The 20,240-nt window shown below is 51.0% G+C and overlaps 1 protein-coding gene across 1 annotated transcript in view; it reads left to right on the forward strand.

Moving 5' to 3' along the window:
- Positions 1 to 1,273: 1,273 nt before the first annotated feature.
- Positions 1,274 to 20,240, forward strand: part of Aldh1a3 (aldehyde dehydrogenase 1 family member A3) — a 32,603-nt gene continuing 13,636 nt past the window's right edge. The window contains exons 1-8 of the mRNA XM_052713394.1: positions 1,274 to 1,423; positions 6,014 to 6,118; positions 8,509 to 8,649; positions 14,674 to 14,803; positions 15,318 to 15,379; positions 16,133 to 16,261; positions 18,044 to 18,157; positions 19,285 to 19,387. Coding sequence (XP_052569354.1) covers positions 1,325 to 1,423; positions 6,014 to 6,118; positions 8,509 to 8,649; positions 14,674 to 14,803; positions 15,318 to 15,379; positions 16,133 to 16,261; positions 18,044 to 18,157; positions 19,285 to 19,387 — 883 coding nt within the window. The 5' untranslated portion in view covers positions 1,274 to 1,324. The remainder of the gene's footprint in view (positions 1,424 to 6,013; positions 6,119 to 8,508; positions 8,650 to 14,673; positions 14,804 to 15,317; positions 15,380 to 16,132; positions 16,262 to 18,043; positions 18,158 to 19,284; positions 19,388 to 20,240) is intronic.

Below are 20,240 nucleotides of genomic sequence, written 5' to 3' on the forward strand. Positions count from 1 at the left end.
AGAGAGAGCAGAGCTCCAATGGGACCTTTCCAAAGGTTCACAGCTTATTCGACTACGCAGAAGGCCCCCTAGTAACACTCCAGTGAAGACACAGGGAACAGAGATGGACACTAGAACAGGGGAGCCTTTTCACTGGCTCCCTTAGGATTCCTCACAGAAAGAGATGGCTGAGCCTCTCGGAGATTGTACCACCTCTCCTGTGGGGGAGTTCAAGCCTCACTCTTTGATGAAACCACCCTACACCTGGGTGAGATGCTTTCCCGAGTTTCATATGGGGCTTAAGACTAGCTCCTGGGATGAATGGATCACTCCCTAAATGGCAAAATAAGAGGAGCTGGACATGCCTTCATCCCTACCCCTTCTTGGCAGTTTTTAGAAACAAACATTAAGAGCTTTGAGTCTGAAAGCAGATAGCTGCAAAGATCTCATGTCTTTTGTGTTTCTTTCTTTTTTTTTTTCATTTTTAAAACGGAGATTTAATTCATGCGTTTCAAATATTAAATAATAGTCTCCCTTGGGCTGGGCCCGAGGGTGGTGTGTGCTTATGAAGATCAGAGGACCAGCAGCCGGAAGGCTCCCAAGTGCGGTACATAAGAGCTGTCGCCTAGCTTTTGCCTTCTTTCATGGATGTGAAGGAAGTTCGCTGCCGGCCCTGCTCGGAGTGGACCTCCGGCCACTGACGGCCCTAGCTTGGGCAGAATGGAGTGCAGGCGTCTGGCCTCTGGACTCCGAGCCGAGGCAGCGATGGGTGGTGGCCGCCCGATGCCCAGATTCCAGGCGCAGCGGAGGGCCCCAGAGCGAGCGCTCGCTCCCGCCAAAGTTGGTCAAGTGCAAGGAGCCGCTGCGGCGGTCGGGGACCACAGGTGCCCCCGGCAAAGTCTTCTGATTGCCTGGAGAGGGGTCTGTTACCGCGATCGCGGCGCGCCAGCTCCCTGACCTGACTGGTGTCCCAGTCCTGCGAGTTCCAGGCCCTGCAGTCCCTCTCGGAGCTCGCCTAAGGACAGCCTCCTGGGCTGCAGAAGCCCGCGGTGTGGCCGCCCGGCGAAACGCAGAGCTCACTCCGGCCGCAGCCCGGGTCGCCGTCCGGCTCCCGCAGGGGCAGGGACAGCGGGAGGGGTGGCTGCGGCGGCCGGGTCCCCTCCTCCCCTCCCGCGCCCGCCCTCCCTTCCCCGGTCCTGCAGCCAATTAGGCGGCCCCTTGGGCGGGAGGCGTGGGGCGCTCATAAAGGCGCGGAGCTGTCACCCGGAGCAGGCTGCGCACCGCCCAGGCAGAGCCGGTGCGTCGGGGACTCGGGACGCCTCGGGCTGGGGAGCGCAGACCAGCCATGGCCACCACCAACGGGGCTGTGGAAAACGGACAGCCGGATGGGAAACCGCCTGCCCTGCCGCGCCCCATCCGCAACTTGGAGGTGAAGTTCACCAAGGTGAGGAGGGCTCCCGTTCCACCCGACGGCGTCGGACTCCCGCGCCGAGCAGTCTGGCAGGGAAAGCGGGAACCAGGAGCCAACCCTGCTGGGAGTCCACAGGGAGCTGCCCGTACCTGAGAGTCTCTGGTGGGGTCCGGCTCCTCGGAAACCTCACTTTTTCGGGGGGCACCCGCGCCTCTGGCTCGGCGATTTAAGCCCCAAAACCTGAGGAGCAAGGATGTAACTCCGCAAGCACCCAAGCTGCGGAGTTACAGCCTGCAGAGGCCCCGATGTGCCCGGGCCATGGCCCACTTTGAGTGCTGGTCCTTGCCGCCGTGACTGGGCGCACAGGGACTTCTTGGCAGAGGGGTTTCTGGTCTGGAGGACCTGGGCTGTGGGTAGGGTTAGAGGTGCCTGAGGACTCCCAGAAGAGTTTCAACTATGCGCCACTTCGGGAACTGCAACTGGGAGGTAGGTGTTCCTGGGCAATGAGAGAAGGATCTGGTATCTTCTGTGTGCTCAGCCTGAACCCAGCTTACCAGTCGACCTGAGGAGGGAGGATGGAGATCACTGGTGAGCATCGGAGGACTGGGCCTAGGGAAGCTGAGCTGCGAGTTGAACGGGGCTGTAGACAGTGCCCAGGAGCAGTGGCCTTTGCCCTTCCTGGGAGGCTGGAACAGGCAGAGTGATGAGATACCTGCTCTGAGCTGCAGGGACAACGGTGATATATGGGAACAGAGCAGAGTCCCCGGAGGAAGGACAATCGTAAACTCTGGGATGCGCTGCTCTGTGCCTGCTGCTGGATGCGAGGTGTCTGAGGGACTCAGATCCGAAACAGCTTTTGGCTTCAGGTCTGGAAACTTCACCCCATCTTATTTGCACACCGTATCCATAGCTCCCCTCCAGCTGTCCCAATGCTCAGAAACCACCCTCATCAATTTTATTTTCAAAAGTAGCAATTATCCCTCTGGAATCATTTTAATCAAAAGGTGAAGGCGGCGGGCCGCGATGTGTGGCCTTCAGACTCTGATCCGTTGGCATTTAATCCCCACAGTTGTCCATGCCGACATATAAATTGCATGGCTTTTACATGAACTGTTTTCCCAAGGAAGGCTCTGTAATCAGAGAGGCACAGCCCTGGAAGGTCTGAAAGTTTTTCAAAAGTAGTTTCCTTAATCGTATCGGCTTTAGAGGGAGGATTCCAACGCCAGCGCTGGGAACGGTAGGAATAATGGCTTCATTTTTCAGACCCAAACCGTGATGTGGCGGCTTTGTTTTGTTTTTACAGTGATGTAAAACACCACAGCAACCAGAAAGTGAGCAGGACTGTCCCTTTGCTTAGTGTCTTGTGTCTTCCCACAACTGGAAAGAGACCAAAAGTTGGCCTCTTCTTAGGCGAATCCCAGGAACACTTTTAAGGTGCCTTTGCAGCCTTTACGGAGGGGATCCTGGGAGGCTCTCAGAGGAGTGATTGCTGCCCTGATGGAGCCCCCCTTCCCCTTTGCAGATTGAGGGTGTGGGTGTGTCTGATCAAGGCTGAGGAAACATGATAAGATGCAGAGGACCGAGAGCTGGGATCCTTGGAAGGTTCCAGGAGATACTTTCTCACAACAGCCTGACATCTGGCTACACCTTCTACCCCTTATTGATTCTGCCTGCTCCCTCCTTGCTCCTTGAGCGCCTCTGCAGAGCCCGCCTATAAGAATTAAAAGGCCAAGGTGAGCCTTGTACTATCAGGGTGCCCTGGGCGACAGAAGGGAGCCAAAGATGTGGAAGAGCAGATTCCAGGCCTGGGACAAACAGTCGCCTGTGAAGCATGGGAGCCAGCAAGGGTGTGCGGTTTTCCTGACTCACCGTACTTCTCCAACATGGAGGACCGGTTTGAGCTCAGGCCATGGCAGGAAGATCTACCATGACTCTATCAAAGCTCCTTCATTTTCCTCAGATTTTTATATTGGGCATAGGGTCATGTGAGTGATTCTGGTGAGGAGAGGGACGGTCCTCTGGAGGGTCTCCATACTGATCGTAGAAGATGGCAGCCCCTTCCATTTTAGGGACACACTTTCTTTATAAAATGTCTTCCAATAGCAGAGGCTCTCTTTCAAAAGTGTTTTAATTCACAAAAAATACAAATCTTACTATCTCTTTCATGAGAAGTAAAATTCCCCCAAATCTCCTGAAAATGTAGGCATTTTGAATTTAGCTGAGTCGAATGGAAGTTGCTTTTGTGACCATCACCTTTCCCTCTATCCAGCCCAGCACGCCTTCCAGGTCCTTTGGTAAAACCTGAATTCTATTTACGTCTCAAAGTATCTTCAACCTTACATATCTCTGTAATGTCCTGTTCCTGCCGGTTCACAAGTCAGTGAAGACAGTTCCTTTCTAGACCTGTCAGCTAGCATGTTATGATTCACAACAATTCAGCCAGCATCGGTGGTGGGCCACGCCCGGGACTGTTTCTTCATTTGTGTTTATGAGTTGCTTTAGTGGAAAAAAAAAAAAAACCCAGCAGTGGGAACCACTTACCAGATCACTTACTAGTGGGATAATGAAAACAGCTTCGCTCAAGGAGAAACACTGTGATGGAGAAATATGGTCAACCAGGCTGGAGTTTTTATTTGAGGTTGCTGGTTGGCAAGGTCTAAGGACCAATGTCACGAACAACCAGGTAATATGCATATTTTTTGAAGAGTGTGTCTAGAGATGAGGTACATGCAGCAGACATCCGATCGCGGCAGTCTGCCTCCATCCCCTGCTCTTTAGACTCTGTTCTGCCACCTTCTCACTTTCCCTCCCCCTTGGAATTGATACCAGGAAGGACCTAGAATCAGCAGTTTTCCCTCACAGTCTCTATTATCTAACCGACGAAATTTCATCTTCCTTCAAATGGGCCTGCTCCTGGCTTCACTTTCCTCTCCGCTCTAGCTCCTTCTCTGCTTATTAATTTCTCGCTGTTGCCGAGTAATTACTTGCTGCATGGCAAAAGTGAACACTTGGATTTGGTTTCAGCTGGAAGAATAAACCTGTAATTGTAGCCAGGCCTTTTCCTCGCATGCTTCCCTGGGGGCCTGGCCTCACATGGAAGGCTCTGAGCTTCCAGAAGTTGGATGGGTATGCCCTCCTGGAACTTCATGCTCTCGGCTCTAAACTCCATACTGAGGGTCTGGAGTAGCCTCTGCTCACCTCCCCGGCCAGTGTTTGAGGTTCACTCCAGAGGCAGCCTGAGTTGATTTCCTTCTGCTTCAAAACCTATACAAGAGAGTCTAAAGCGATGGCAACCAAGCCACGCACTCAGGGATGGCTGCTCTCACATCTGCTATCAGCCGGGCTTTGTCCTGTTCCAAAGGAATTGGCTTCCATTATTGAAATTAGCTCCACGGCGAAAAAACTATCATTATCATTTGACTAACTTGCATAGTCATGTGATATGTTTTAGGCTGTAGAATTCAGGCAGGCCCATGACAGCCTTTCCTGTGGGTGGGCTGCATGAATGAGGCCCCAGAAACTGGCTGTCCTGGTGGCTGACAGTCCTTCTATGCCATCAGAACCTGCTTTGTGTATTATGGGTCCCCTCTGTTTCTGGTTCTTTCCAAAAGCCACCTTCTTTTTTAATTTTTTATTTCGTGTGCATTGGTGTTTGCCTGCATGTATGCCTGTGTGAGGGTGTCAGATGCCCTATAATTGGCATTACAGATAGTTCTGAGTTGCCATGTGGGTGCTGGGAATTGAATCTGAGTCCTCTGGAAGAGCAGCCAATGCTCTTTACTGTTGAGCCATCTCTCCAGCCCCCCTCCCCGCAAAGCCACAACTTTTAATGTCATCTTTTAAAGGTGATTAGAGCTTAGAAAAAAGTCAGAGTAAGTCAAATGGGTCTCAGCACACCAATTTGATGAATTCTTTTTAAATACTGTATTTTCAGCTATGTTTTGGATAATTGAGGCTTCTATAAAATAATGTTTTGTGAGCTACTTATTTCTGGATGTAAATGGTGGTGTTCTATATCTCTTAACGTAATCTAAAAGGTTTCTAACCCAGATGGTTAACTCTGTGTTCCAACACTGGCTTTGTAAAAGGCCCCGGGATGCAGAGACCAGAGACCATGCCACCGTGTGGCCTAACGAAGCCTGAGGAGTAATGGGAAGATCGCCAATAAACCTAGGTCCCGGGGGTCTTGCTTGGAAGCAGGAAGGGGTGTGCATGGCTTACAGCCTTTCGGGACCCGGCAGATTGTACGTACACAAGCCTGCCCACCCTCCCGTTAAAACCCTACCCCTAGGCAAGCTTCAGCGTGCACATCCCTTGTAACCATTTAATTCAGGTGTTCCTTGGCAAATCCACGCTATTGCTACAAACGAAGATGTAATTTAGAAAAATAACTCAAAAGGGCTTTAGATTAATTATGTCAAATTGGTTCTAACTGTGAGGCCGTTCCCCGCCGGTTGCTTCGTGTGAGTCCGTGTACTGCCCCCTACTCCAGGTCTCGTTATAAAACATCCAGGGAAGGGGGCGGGGAAGAAAGCGGACAAGACGTTACCTAAGATCCCTAGCACGTTGAAATTGTATGATTTTGATTTAAAGCTAATTTGTTGCACTTCCTTTCCCGGTTAGATATTTATCAACAACGACTGGCACGGATCCAAGAGTGGAAAAAAGTTTGCCACATACAACCCTTCGACTCTGGAGAAAATCTGCGAGGTGGAAGAAGGCGATAAGGTCGGTCCTCTCCGCCTTTTCTAAGTAATTCGATTAGAGAGACATGAGGGCTGGGGAGGCCGTGTGGCTTGGCTGTAAGACGCGTGGGCCCACCTCCAGGTAGGGCCAGGGCAACCACAGCAGCTGGTCGGTATGTGCAGCTCAGACACAGCCGAGCATGAGATCAGTTACAGATGGGCTTCTGCAAAGAGTCACCATCTTTGATGGATGTTTCTCCATCTCTGAGGATGACCTCAGCTGTCTTCATCACACAGCTAAAGGGAAGGGTTTTTTTTTTTTTTTTAAATCAATTATTTCAACCTGTAAGCATTAAAGAATCTTTCGAGAAGGCATTTCCTGCTGGTGTGTTTCACCAAAAGTAGCATTCTGGCAGGAGACACATAAAAAAAGGTGTGGGGGAGGACTTGAAGGATGGGGAAGATGCTCCCAAATGATCCTGGGGGTAGTAATATGTCACATGACTGCTTGATTTCTTGCCTGTGGAAATGCACATGAAATGAGACTGTAGTCTGTGCAGACCTTTTTGCCTGGTGTAAGGTCTCCTTTATCACACAGACATGGAGGGACCTCTACATGTAGCCTTTTTTACCTTTCAAGGCCATAAATGTGTTTTAAATAGAAGGGCCTCTAAAGAAAAGTTGATTAGGGTAACAGCCTCCTACAGAGGGAAGAAAAACATGACCCTCTGTTTAACCACTGGAGTACTGGATGGATCGTCTGCCTGCCTTTCTTCTGCTTTTCTTCCTTCCTCTCCTCCTTTTTTCTCTTCCTTTCCCCTCACCATCCCACTTCCCTTCCTCCATTCCCCTCTTCCTTTCTTTTCTCCCCCATCCGCCATTCTGAGACACCAGCTTGCATTGTTTTCCAGGCTAGTGGAAAATTCCTAGGCTTCCGGGGATCTTCCTGGGATTACAGGTGCTAGATAATTTGGAGGGCATGTTGCAGGTCAACCCCAGGGCCTTTTGCATGCTGGGTAAGCACTCTAGTGCTGAACGTCACCCTCAGCCCTTGGTTTCTTGATGTAGTTCTCACTATTTAGCCCAATCTTGCCTCCAACTCCGGATCCTCCTGCCTCTACCTCCCAAGCGCCAAGGTTATAGGTGTGCACATCACACCTGCTGAACAGATAGCCTTACTATGTGCATTGGTGAGGCCAAGTGGGTGAGGAAGACTTGGATTTTCTTGCACAGGTGACAGCTTTTATGTGTGCAGGAAGCACAGTGGCTCACCTGCATAGACCCGGTTCCCTGTGGTTCCCTACACGGAAAAGGAAAGAAATGGGGAGCAGCTGGGAGGAAGCGGGGCGGCTCTGTCAGAGGGCGTATATGGATGTTGAACCCCTACTTCCTAAAAGTAGGAACCCAGTGGCAGGCTCTGGTTCCTCCCATCCTCTGGATGAATATTTTGCTCTATATACCCAGAGACAGAGACTACCCATCCCTTGCAGCTGGAGAGGCCCCGACCTCCCCTCCGGAACCAGGACAAGAACACCACAGTGCCCAACATTTCCCTTGCTAAAGCTTGCCCTCACTCTGTGAAGGCTTTGGCGATGCTCTTGGCAGAGACCTCTCCTGACTGGGGTCCTCATCAACTACCTGCCACATCACCCTAGGGAGACAGGCTCGGTGCAGGGTGAGACTTTGTCTCTCAGCAACCAGCTCTTCAGAGCCCATTTTCCTGAAATGAGGGCAGGTGGGTCTCCTCTGCGTACCTCTCACTTCTGTCCTTTTAAAAGATCCAGGGCAGGAGCAAGACTCTCTAGTGGAAGGCTTGTCTAGCAGGTTCAAGTCTCAGCATTAAAAAGCAAAATCACAAAGACCTGTGGTTGTTACTCGTCTGTAAGTAGCACATTGGGTGTGGAAATGGTGGTCTCTGTATGTGTGGAGATGGAGCTGACACAAGGGAAATCTTCTTAATTTTTTTAATTTATTATTAGTGTGTGTGTGACGTGTGTGACTGCAGACACTCCTGTGTTCACTGGGAGGTCAGAGGGCAGGTTGGGGGAGCCGTTCCTCTCCTTGCGTTACGGATTCTGGGGATTGAACTCGGATCTTCAGGTTTCACAGCAAACACTTGCCAGCTGAGCTGCTGTTATCTCACTGCCCCGGAAAACCTTTCAGACCTGGGTCAGCCAGAAAAATATCTGAGGTCGACGGCTCTATGAAACGTTAATATGTCAGAAATATTTTACAAGACTTACCATGTAAAGAAAAAAAATTACTCGGAGGCCCCCCCATCATGCAAGGGGTTTAAAAACTCGCTGCCTGACGGTCTGGGCTGCCCCCTCCTTCCCTGGCTCCACAGCAGCAAGTCGCCCTTGTTTCTGTGCCCTCAGACTGCGGTGGTGGCCGGGGAAAGTGACACGCTCTCTCTGTTGTTTTGCCGTGCAGCCCGACGTGGACAAGGCCGTGGAGGCCGCACAAGCCGCCTTCCAGCGGGGCTCCCCATGGCGCCAGCTGGATGCCCTGAGGCGAGGCCAGCTGCTACACCAACTGGCTGATCTTGTGGAAAGGGATCGTGCCATCCTGGCCGTGAGTACTGGCACTGGGCAGGTGGGGGGGGGGGAGGACTGTCCTCACTGGTCCCCTCACTGAGGGGACCGTCCCCATGGGATGTGGTCGGAAACGTCTGAGGTGCTTGTCAGGCGTGGCCATGGGTCTATTTGGTCTTTGGACGTGGGGAGCAGGAGGCCATGCCCCAGGACTTCAGCCTTTTCATCATGCAGTCCGACTTTCTCCCCTGCAGCTCAGCTTTGTGGTCATACTTTGTTTGGGCTCTAACAAATAGTACCATACAGCTTCTTGGCCAAGCTGCATAAAGGAAGTTCCCTGGCCTCAGTGGTTTCTAGACTAGGGACATTCACAGAAAGAAGGTCACCAAAGCCTGAGCTCACCTGACCTCACCTGGACATTTATGTATTAACTGTTTTCTTCTTCATATTAAGTTCCTTGCTAATATAAATATAACCTCATCATAGGTATGCTAGTCTCCTATCTGAAGTTTCAGTTATCCAGAATCACTTCCCCCCCCACACACCCTGCTCAAAAATATCATGTGGAAAATCCTGGAAATAAGCAAATGGCCTTGTATTGCAGCAAACTGTTGTAATTTCATTTATTAGTTGCTGCTTCTCATCTCTTAACAGTGATTTACAAGCTAAGGTTTATTGTAGGAACTTAGTATCAGAAAAATAAATGCAGTATGTATTTAGGGATTAGGCCCTACCTACAGTTTTCAGGCATCATAGAACATAGGTGAACCCATGGGCCTAATGAGCTGGTTGTAGTCCTTTTGTTTTCAATATTGAAACAAATGACACTGTTTATAGAACATCAAAGACCTTGTATTATCTAAATGCATTCCTGTATCACCCCTGAACCGGACAGTGGTGAACACATCCAGAATGTTGACAAGGACAAGATTTGATTACCAAAGACCCACAGCATAAGAGGTATGGGTTCAAATCCTAGCCTCACCACTTACTGATTACATGCTGGTTTCTTAACTGCCTGGGATTTATTTCTTCAGGTAAAATGTCAGAGATAATGATATCCAAGTGTTGGGAAAAAGCCACTTTAAATCCTCAGCAGAGTCCCCAGCATACAGGAAGCACCGATGAAGAGATAGCTGTTATAAATAATAGCAATCATCATGTTGATGCTACGTAAGCCCCAGGCTCTGACTCGAGCTGCCCAACTCCCTGCTGGCCAGTAACTTTTGGAGACCTCAACTCCTCCGCTAGGACATAGGGACAGGGATAGTAATACAGCCTACTCATGGGTAGGACTCATCTATGGGGCTGGGAGGCCTTAATAAGCTGTAAGCCTGTTCTGCAGCAAGATTCAGCCCTCCTTTGGTCCTGAGGTAGATGACCAGAAGGCCTCTGGATCACAGGAAGTCTTTCATTTTTTTAATGCTTTCAGTCATTATTATCTGTGGGGGATGGGTGGGTGCATGTGTGTGGGTGTGCACTTGCCAGGGTGAGCATATGGAGGTCACAGGACAACCTTCGGGAGCTGGTTCTCTTCTTTTACCATATGGATCCCAAGGATCCAACTCGGGCTTGGTGGCAAGAGCCTGTACCTGAGATGTGTCACTGGCCACACGGGGGTCTCGGAACCATGACCACATTCACTCTAGCTGTTTGTTGGACAGGTCGATTTCTTGGTTAAAATTTTGTTTCAGACCTTGAGGCCCATTTTGTAGGAAGGGACATCTCCTTTTTGGTCATTGATATAGAAGAATTTTTTTTTTTCTGATATTGAGAACCAGGAGAGTAGCCACCCTTCGGAAGAACAGTATCAGGCTGGACACTGAATTGCTTTTGTCCTGAGTGTACTCTTTAGGGCTAGGGGAGGCCCTTCTCGAGAGAGGTCTGTGGATACCACGGCCTCTGCTTCCCTCCTCCCAGCTGCTAGGCCTCCTGTTGCCAGGAATGAGTCTGAGTGAGTGTAGCTCCCTCCCAGGCTAAAAGCTCCAGAGAACCTCTGCTTTCTTCCTGCACCGAAATCCAGCCGCACTGTCCAGGCTGCCAAACTGGCTTTTTCAAAAACATTTCTGTTTTCCCCCACATGAGCTCATCAGTCTGCAATGTCCGTGAGTACTAATAGCAGGCTCAAGAGGATGTGCCCTGGGCAGCCCTCCCCGCCCTGTCCTCAAGTGTCAGTACCATCTGCCGTGCAAGCGGCGCAAGGCCACCTTCCTCTCCAGCCTGTCCCATCGCCCGATGTGGCACGATAGCATTTTGATGGCGGACAGACACAGGTGGGAGGGATGGGGATAGCACCCAGCACATCATGCTTACCACTGCAACCTGCTCGCCCACAAGAAATGAGATCCAGCTCTTGGCCACAACATTAAAGGGACCCAAGAATGACTGGGAAACATGACTTTGAAACTTCTGACCACATCATAGGAGGCCCCCCTCGCTCTCCACCTTGATATGGTTTCCTGCCTTTTTGAGCACCAAAGTGCTTTATTCTGTCGTCTTCCCTTGCCAGCTCAGTGGTTTGATGGAGCTGGGTGTTTATTCAGTGTTCGAAGTTTGGAAACAGATGTGGGGGCCTCAATGGCTCATGGCTTTCTAGCTCCGTTGAGACCCAAGCTAGACTCCAAGCTGCTGCCTTTGGGGTGCTTATCCAGGTAGGTGCCAAATAGGGCTCCCCCCCCCCCGACACCCGATGGAAGATCAACCTTCCAACCTAGACCCTCATTTACAGTCTGGGTGTACAGGCATTTGGGGCAGCCATCCCAACACTTTCTCATCCTGTAGCATCTGAACGTTGAGATGTATTCACCTTTCAGAAGGTACATTTTTCTCTTAATAAGCTAAAGAAAGCCTGGGAGTAGCTGAGGTGGCTCATGTTTGTATCACAGCAGTAAGTCACATGACAACCACCTGTTTCCATCAGAAGCTAACATTTGATTTCTCAAACTCAATCCTCTGACTGTCTCCAATCCCCTCCTCCTCCTTTTCACTTTTCCTTGGGCATATGAAGATGTACATGTGTCTTAGTTAGGGTTTCTACTGCTGTCATAAAACCACTATGGCCAAAAAGCAACTTGGGGAGGAAAGGGTTTATTTCCGCTTACAATTCTCAGGACACACTCCATCACTGGAGGAAATCAGGACAGGAACTCAAGGCAGGAACCTAAAGGCAGGAGCTGAGGCAGAAGCCATGGAAGTGTGATGCTTACTGGCTTCCTCTCCATGGCTTGCTCAACCTGCCTTCTTATACCATCCAGGACCACCTGAGCATGGTGGTCCTGCCCAAAGTGAGCTGTGGGTCTTCCCCATCAATCATTAATCAAGAAAATGCCCCCACAGACTTGTTTACGAACCAGTCTGGTGAGGACATTTTCTCAATCCAGGTTCTTTCTTCCCAAATGACTCTGGCTTGGGTCAGGTTGACAAAACACTAGCCAGCCCCACATGTGAGTATAGATGTAGTGTGTGTACATGTTTCAATGTGTGTGAGTGGAGGCCGGAGGTCAACATCCGGTGTCGTTCCATGGGAGCAATCCACTTTGTTTTTCATGTTGTTTGTTTTGGTTTTGGAAACAGAATTTCTGATATGCTTGGAGCTCACCAATTAGGCAGGGCTTGTTGACTAGTGAGCCTCAGGGACCTGTCTTTGCCCCTTTCATGCAGGAATTACAAGACTTTGCCACCATACCTGGCTTTTCTTAAACATGGGTCCTGGGGATCGAACTCAGGTTCACACGCTTGCAAGACAAGCGCTCTACCACCTCCTTATCCTCCCTGCCCCCTCTTTTAGAGAACTTGCTGTCTAAATTTATTGTGAACTGGGTTTTGTTTGTACAAAATCTTTACAACCAATCTAGAAAATTCAAGTTATTACTCTAACTAAGCGATCTTGCCTGAGTTAAGGATTTAAAAATCTGTGGGCAATGCTTATTAAATGCCCTCCATGATGCTGACTTGTAGGCTCTGGACTTGCAATATGTATTATCTCATTTCAAAATCAGGAAGTTGAGGTCCAGAAAAAGTAAGCACCCTGTCCAAGGCCGCCCACCCAGAGGTAGAAATCCAGGATGGGAGACAGATGGTTGTCACATCGTGAACTTTCCCACAATGCCCCATCCATGTCCTCTCCCTTACCATATCACAGCAAGGAGCCAAGAACAGACAGATCCCTAGCTTCAGGCATGGATGTGCTCATGCTCTTGGGCAGTTGACAGAGCTGGGGTCCTTTGGACAATCTGGAGAATGCTAGGCTTCCCCTTGGAAAACGAAAGTACCGACTCGGATGCCAGTCCACAGGGGCCAAAGGTACAGGGTGCTGGGTGTCACGTCAGCCTCCAAGTGGTTGATGCCGCAGGTAGGACTCTGGCCTCAGTCAGACCTAGCCAAGTTCTGTCATCTCCAGTAAGTCTGGGTCCTCCCTCCTCAGGGACACCGTCAGGATCACCCTGCCGAGTGCATAAGAGAAAGCCGGACTGTCCACCAGTTACCACCTGGACAACTGCCGTGGGCTGCTTAGATGAGTGCCATGTTCCCGATTCCCTTAACTCACACACCAGGCCCAAGAGGGTGCAAACGTTGACATCTTCACGTTACAGCAGAGCTAACTGGGGTGGAAGACATCTGGGGGCTCAACCAGCATCAGTCACGGGAGACTGCCCCACGACTAGGGGATGGCTCGGTCCGCACAGAGTTTGCTGCACAAATACAAAGACCCAAGTTTGAATCCTTGGCACTGCTTAAAGAGCTTGAATCCTCAGCATCGCTTAAAGAGCTGGGCACGGCAGGGTGTACCTGTAAATCCCAGGGCTGGCTGGGGAGATGGAGACAGGAGGATCCTTGAGCCGCCGGACCAGCCAGTCTAGCTAAATAAGTGAACGCCAGGCTCAAGGAGACACTGTCTCAGTAAGTAAGGTGCCAAGCGATTGAGGGCATGTCTACATGCATGAACACCCATAGGCACATGTGTCCGTGCACACGTGAACATGTACACATCCGGACACACCACCCACACAGGAAATGGTTGTTTATTTTGGTTGTCTCTGAAGCAAAGGTCAGACAGAAGAGCCCTGAATATCTTAGGCCTTCCAAATGCCTAGGGATGCCTAAGCGGTGATGGCTGAGATGGCTGAAGTCAGTGCTGGCTGGCTGGTCAGCCTGAAGGAGTCACCGGGTCCTGTTGTGAGTGTCTGCTCCTTCATCTTCTAATGGGAGCAGAGACATCCAGTATGTGATAACACACAGGCAATTGCTCTGGGGATAAAGCCCTGGGTAAGGAATGAGGAGGCACCTCCCTTCCTCTCTCTAGCATCCTCTAGCTCCATAGACACTTCAGCAGGAATCCAGCCCCAGGCAACGCATCGGGTGGATACTTCCTGCGAAGCCGGATAACTGGAAGTTTCGGAGTAGTGCTCCACAGAACTGCTTGTGTGAGGGACAAAGGGGTCTCTTTCACCCAGGCTAGAAATAGAAAAGAATCCCAACATTGAGCAGCGGCACCCTGGCCTGGGTGACCGCCTCGTCCAGTCAGCTTGCCCCCCCTGCTCTGTTTCCGCATCCGGCCTGCAGCCTGCTTGGAAAGCATTGCATCTTTGTGCTGGCGGCTTGACCCTCGTGAGCTCCATCATTCTTTCCACTGCCACACCAACCAGCTCAGCTGAGAAGGAAAAGCCCACATCTCCCCTTTCTCTTTTGTTAGAAGAAACCGCCCTGTTGGTAGCCAAACTTCTGGAAACTCCATGGGGTGCACGAATGTACGTGTCTGGATGGTACAGTGGAGACTGCTCTGGAGGGACTAGGTGGCTCCTAGCACACCTTCAAATGAGCAGCAGGGAGAGAATGCCCGTACTTCACCAGCCCTGACTCAGGCACCAGGCAAAAAAGGCTGGCCAGTCCTGGCCAGTAGGGGACAGGTCCATTTCATTGTAGAGGCAGGCTTTCTGAAGTGGCATGTAGGGACTGAGGTGTAGAGCTATGCCCTGGGGTTACGTTTTCTCCTTCACCCCTCTACTTAACCACCGGAAGATAAAAGAAAACTGTGTCTACCAAAGGAGCCGTCTTGTTCTTGCAGACCCTGGAGACCATGGACACCGGCAAGCCATTCCTTCACGCCTTTTTCATGGACCTGGAGGGCTGTATTAAGACCTTCAGATATTTTGCCGGGTGGGCAGACAAAATCCAGGGCAGGACCATCCCCACAGGTGAGCCTGCCCAGGATAGACTGTAGCCTCGCTTGGGTCTCCTGTGGAATCTGTCTTCTCCTCCCCCCAGGCCCTTTCCCCATGGGGCCTCCTTCTCAGAGCCCTCTCCCCACATGGCGACATGCAGATGCCTCTAGGGAATTCTACTCATGTTTTCAACTTAAGCTCAAATCATTCCGCTGTGTAAGAGAGAAGACCCCTGCAGGTGTCTCCATTTCTTTCTTTCAGTTTTACCATGTGGAATTCTTTTGTGTTTGTTTGTGTTTTTGTTGTGGTGGTGGGGTTGTCTTTTTGTCTTGGCTTTTGTGTTTTTTTGAGGCAGAGTCTTTCTATTATATAGCTTTGGCTGTCCTGGAACTTGCTATATAGACCAGGCTGACCTTGAACTCCCAGAGATTCACTTGCCTCTATCTCCCAAGTCCTGGGATTAAAGGTGTACACCTCCACCAAGCATAGGTCCGTGTGAAATTCTTAACCATGATCATGTTCTTTTCCTGGGTCGCCTCTTTTCCAGATAACAATGTTGTGTGCTTTACCAGGCATGAGCCCATTGGGGTGTGTGGAGCCATTACGCCGGTGAGTGTGGGACTTTCCCGTCACAGACTGATTCTGCCCACTACAACCACCCCTGACTGAGTGCAGGCTGGGGGCATGGGGCTCTGTGCCTGAGGGTGCCTGTGAGGGTACCCGTGATTTAGGGTATTTGGCAAGGGGCGCAGTAGATTCCAGCAGAGTGGTCAGAAGTGGCCTGCTCCTTTGGGATGGAGAGTCTCTTAACTGGAGCTGGAGAATAGGAAAGTTTGGTCAACAGAGAAGAGGGCTTTGCAGGCCGTGGGACCTGCCTGGGCAAAGGCATGGGTTGGCAGCCTCCTTGGAAGGAAGCGGAGGAAGGCTGGTGAATGGGAGCTTAGGCTAGGATGAACACACCTGGCAGATAGCAGAGCCCATTTCTGCAGCCCAGGATGCCAGGCCGCTGAGACCTGCGCGTGATGGGGGAACTCAACAATACCAATCTGTTTGGGAAGCCCCGGGCCACTTCCACAGCAACTGGGTGAATGAGGATGAAAGAGACGAGGAAAATGTCACCCCTTTGGCAAGCATTTTTGAGAGAATGGGAAGATCCATAGGATAGAACTTTCTCTGCATTAGCATCTCCAGGGTGCAGCTGAGCAAGCCCTGGGCTTCTGTAGTCTTACACATGCCAATGCTATCCTTCGAGGCCCAATCCAGACCATGCAAAGGAAGTGTCCTCCACAGAGCAGGGTGGGTCTGGGGTTGGGGGCACAGTGGACCTGAGTCTCATGGTCCCCTTCTTGTACTCTGGCACAGTGGAACTTCCCCCTGCTGATGCTGGCCTGGAAACTGGCTCCTGCCCTGTGCTGCGGGAACACCGTGGTCCTGAAGCCAGCTGAGCAGACACCCCTCACCGCCCTGTACCTTGGCTCTCTCATCAAAGAGGTAAGAAGTCTGAAAAGAAGATATTATGTATTCCAGATAGATCCCCATACCCAGGAGCAAGGCACCATGAAAATCTGTGACAGCAGCCATCAGCTCACAGTGCAGAGGGAAGGGCATGACTCTTTTTGCATGGAGTAGCTAATCTGAAAGCTGCTGTTCCTCCCCACCATCCTAAAAAGATCCTGCTCCTCTCATTAAGTCGCAAACTGACAGCACTCTGTTTTATCTAGAGCATTTGCAGGAGGGAGCCAGAAAAGGAAGCCCCAAACTCCACAGGTCCTGGGCTCAGTGGCCATGAGATGTGAAAAGGTTCTTCCTCCTCTGGGAAGGGTGGCCTGGCCAGCTAGCCAGCTAGCTGCAGCTGTGCGTAGGTCCCCAAGAGCCTCCACACTGCCCTCCCCACCCCAAGGGAGCCACAACTCAGGGAAGCAGTGGCCTAGAGGGACACCTGCCAGACACACCTGGCAGCATATTTCAGCCATTCCATCATCAGCATGCATATAGCAAAGATTGAAGGAACAAGAAAGGCCACCACTTTGCTCCCAGCCGGACTGAGGTGGCTGGGAAGTACCCGCTGTACTGCTGAGGGAGGCTGGGGCCTCTGGAACCAGCCGGGTCTCACCTCACCTCACTGGCCACATACTCATCATGTAAAAGAGACTCTAGGGTTCCAACATCACAACTGTCACAGAATTGTGTCTGGGAAACTAAGATTCAAACATTGTGCCCTAAAACGGCATTTTAAAAATAAAGTCACAGACAAGACCCAGCTGTGTTGGGAACAGCACCTTCTACCCCATTAGGTTGGGGAGAGTCTTGTTAATGGGAGGTCTCCCATATGTGCCCTGCATGAGTGTGAGTATGGAAGAATCAGCAGCCCCCTGCCTCAGCAAGTGTCAATCCTGGATGAGTCCAGTGGGACTAGCAAGGGGAAGGATTTCTCATTTTACCTGGATGCGGGTGGGGCAGAGTAAGAACCCACATTGGCTTGGCAAGGGCACAGATGCTCTAGACGGGGGTGTGACCAAGGTACTGCTCCTTCCATCAACATACACACACACACACACACACACACACACACACAGTCACGTATGTTCTCATATTCCCATGTTTACACATACAAGCACACACAGATCACATATGATCACTCACACACATACAGGTGCACCCATTCACACACTCATACTCATACATTCATACAAATACACACTCTCCCACAAATACACATATGTGCTTCCACATTCCCATGCTTTCTTACACCCACACGCACATATTCACAGACACAGTCTCACATATGCACATTCACATTCACATGTATACACATACAGACATACAAGCACACACACACATACATGCACACACATTCTCCCCAACACACACATACACACACACACACACACACACACACACACACACACACACACACACACACACACACACAGAGGCAATCTTATACAAGAGGGCTACTGCCACCTAGTGGCAACCCTGAGCCTTTGCCCCTGAGCCCTGCTAGGGTGAGAGGCTCTTGGGGGTGGGGGGGATGATCAATTCGCCTCAATGTTTGCACTCCTAGCTTGCAGAAGAGGATTAGGAGGCGGGTGTGGGAGGGGGCGATGCTGATGTGGGTGTGTCCCGGCCAGTGTGTGACCCAGCTTCCCTTTGAGGATGCTGCTCTGCTCGGGACATCACACAGCTACAACTCCTGCCACCCCTGCGGGTGGGTCTGCAGCTGGTGCTGGTGCTGTCCCTTGGATCCTTCAATGCCATTTCTGTACCTCCCAGGTCGGGTTCCCTCCGGGCGTGGTGAACATCGTGCCAGGCTTTGGGCCCACAGTGGGAGCAGCAATCTCCTCTCATCCACAGATCAACAAGATAGCCTTCACGGGGTCCACAGAGGTAAACCCTCTTCGGGAGCTGCTGGCAAACACAACCAGCACTCTGTTATTTGAGACCCACAGACATTTCCTTGAGAAGCTCAAATACGATTCTTTTCCCCCTGAATCTAACAATGTTCTAACTATTAGTAAAATGTCACTGTTCCAGTTTCCAAACTAAATAAATAGTTAATAGAATGTGGAAGCCTTAAAAAAAATAAATGAGAGATAAGATAAAATAAAAATGTAAAACATCTGTATAGTCAACACTATCATAAGTAAGGCTGAGAGATGATAAACGGGCTGTTAGAAAACCAGTTGTACTGCATGTAGCTCTTCAAATGTTTATACATCCTTCATGTGAAAAGTCAATGAAGAAAAAAAAGAAGACCGCAGAATGACGGGAGAAACGGACTTCCCTGAGATATCTAGTCTGGCTAGAGCCTGCTACCCCACCCTGTCCTCCCCTTTGGCAGCCAGGGTGAGCATCCTCAGAGACCCTAGTCACAATTAGACCACAGCCTACAACCACCGTTCCCCTGCACGGCATTAAACAGTCCTGGCACTGTGCACACTGAGCTACCCAGCTCTAAGTTGTGGGATCTGCCCTGGTCTCCTGGGTCTTTCCCAGCTCGGAAGTTCTTGGTGTCTGGCTAAACTTGTTACCAGGATGGGTCTGGAGGCATGCTAGGCCAGCTGTACCTCCATCTGCATATCCAGGGCACAGAGAGCCCCTGTCAGGGTATACGGGCATGTTGTCCTGTGGTACCATATCAGCTACCAGTTCTCACTCCTCCTCCCAAGGAGGGTTCAGTCTTCAAAGGGCTCCACAGAATTGGCCGCATGTCATCACAAGGATGGGCCATCTTTGCTGTTTCCCTAAATTGACAGTCCCCTCAAATCAGCATGACCTCCATATCGGGCTGGCAGAGTCTTGGCTGTCACTAGTAGGCGTGGAAGGTCACCCTCAGCAGGGTGCCCAGTGGCAGTGGCCAGCTCGGGGGAGCCGAGGCTGTGTGACAATATGATGCATCAGTGTGGGGTGTGTCACTGAGGCAGGTGACCACAGAGCCACCAGGCACAGCTCCATCTCCTGGGGCCAAGTTCACCATGTCTGAGAGTTAACAAAGCCTGATTCTTACCCTGAAGGTTGGAAAGCTGGTTAAAGAAGCCGCCTCCCGGAGCAACCTGAAGCGGGTCACGCTGGAGCTGGGGGGCAAGAACCCATGCATCGTGTGCGCCGACGCTGACCGTGAGTCACTGGGGCGATAGGTGTTTCCTCACTTCCTGGTGTGTGTTCAGGACCCATGAAAAGAGGAGCATGCTCACACAATGCGATACTCCCCTCATGGGATGGGCTGCCTGCTGTCCCCACAGGCCCAGCCTGTGGAGGGAAGAACACCAATTCTGAGATAGGTAAGCCTGTGGCTTACAGGTACTGCACAGTCAACCCCTGAAGGCTAAGATCACCTTCCTGCACCTAAGAAGGTAGAGGGGGCTGTGAGGACCCCAAAGACCAGGTCCATTTTCTCCTGTGGGGCCCTTCTGGGCTGGAGAAGGAGAAGGCAGGCTCCCCACTCTGGGCGTCCATTTTTCTATCCTTCAAGTCAGTACAGATGCAGGGCTCTCAGGCTCTTGAGAGAGTTGAAGAGTTTCTCCTTTGTCTTGGGTCTTGCTGACCCTTCAGAACACAGAATAAAAACACGCTCTGGGTGTCATTCCCGTATCACCTCTTCCCTGGGAAAGCCGCCTGCACAGCAGCTGGAAGCAACTGGTGTCTGCCAGAGCTGTATGACACAATACTAAAATGTGGGTTATTGTTGGCTGCTGTGACCAGAAGAGGGCAGAGAGGACCACACCGGGCGTCCATTCACCTGATCACTAGCTCACCTCCCAAAAGGTGTGACTCCTCAAAGACCTTAGCACACCCATGCTCTAAAGGACAGCCTCCCCCACTGTCCGCTGGTGCCAGAAATCTCTGCCACAGAGAACAAAGACTGCGGCGCCACACTCAGAGAAGACCAGGATGGCAAATAGCCCTGAGAAACAACGACCCTGCTACAGTTTCTCACTAAGAGGTGAAGGACGGGGAGCAGTTCCGGTCC

The sequence above is a fragment of the Peromyscus californicus genome, unplaced genomic scaffold (genome assembly GCF_007827085.1).
Source record: "Peromyscus californicus insignis strain IS unplaced genomic scaffold, ASM782708v3 Scaffold_4__1_contigs__length_199733344, whole genome shotgun sequence".
NCBI classification, from domain to species: Eukaryota; Metazoa; Chordata; class Mammalia; order Rodentia; family Cricetidae; genus Peromyscus; species Peromyscus californicus.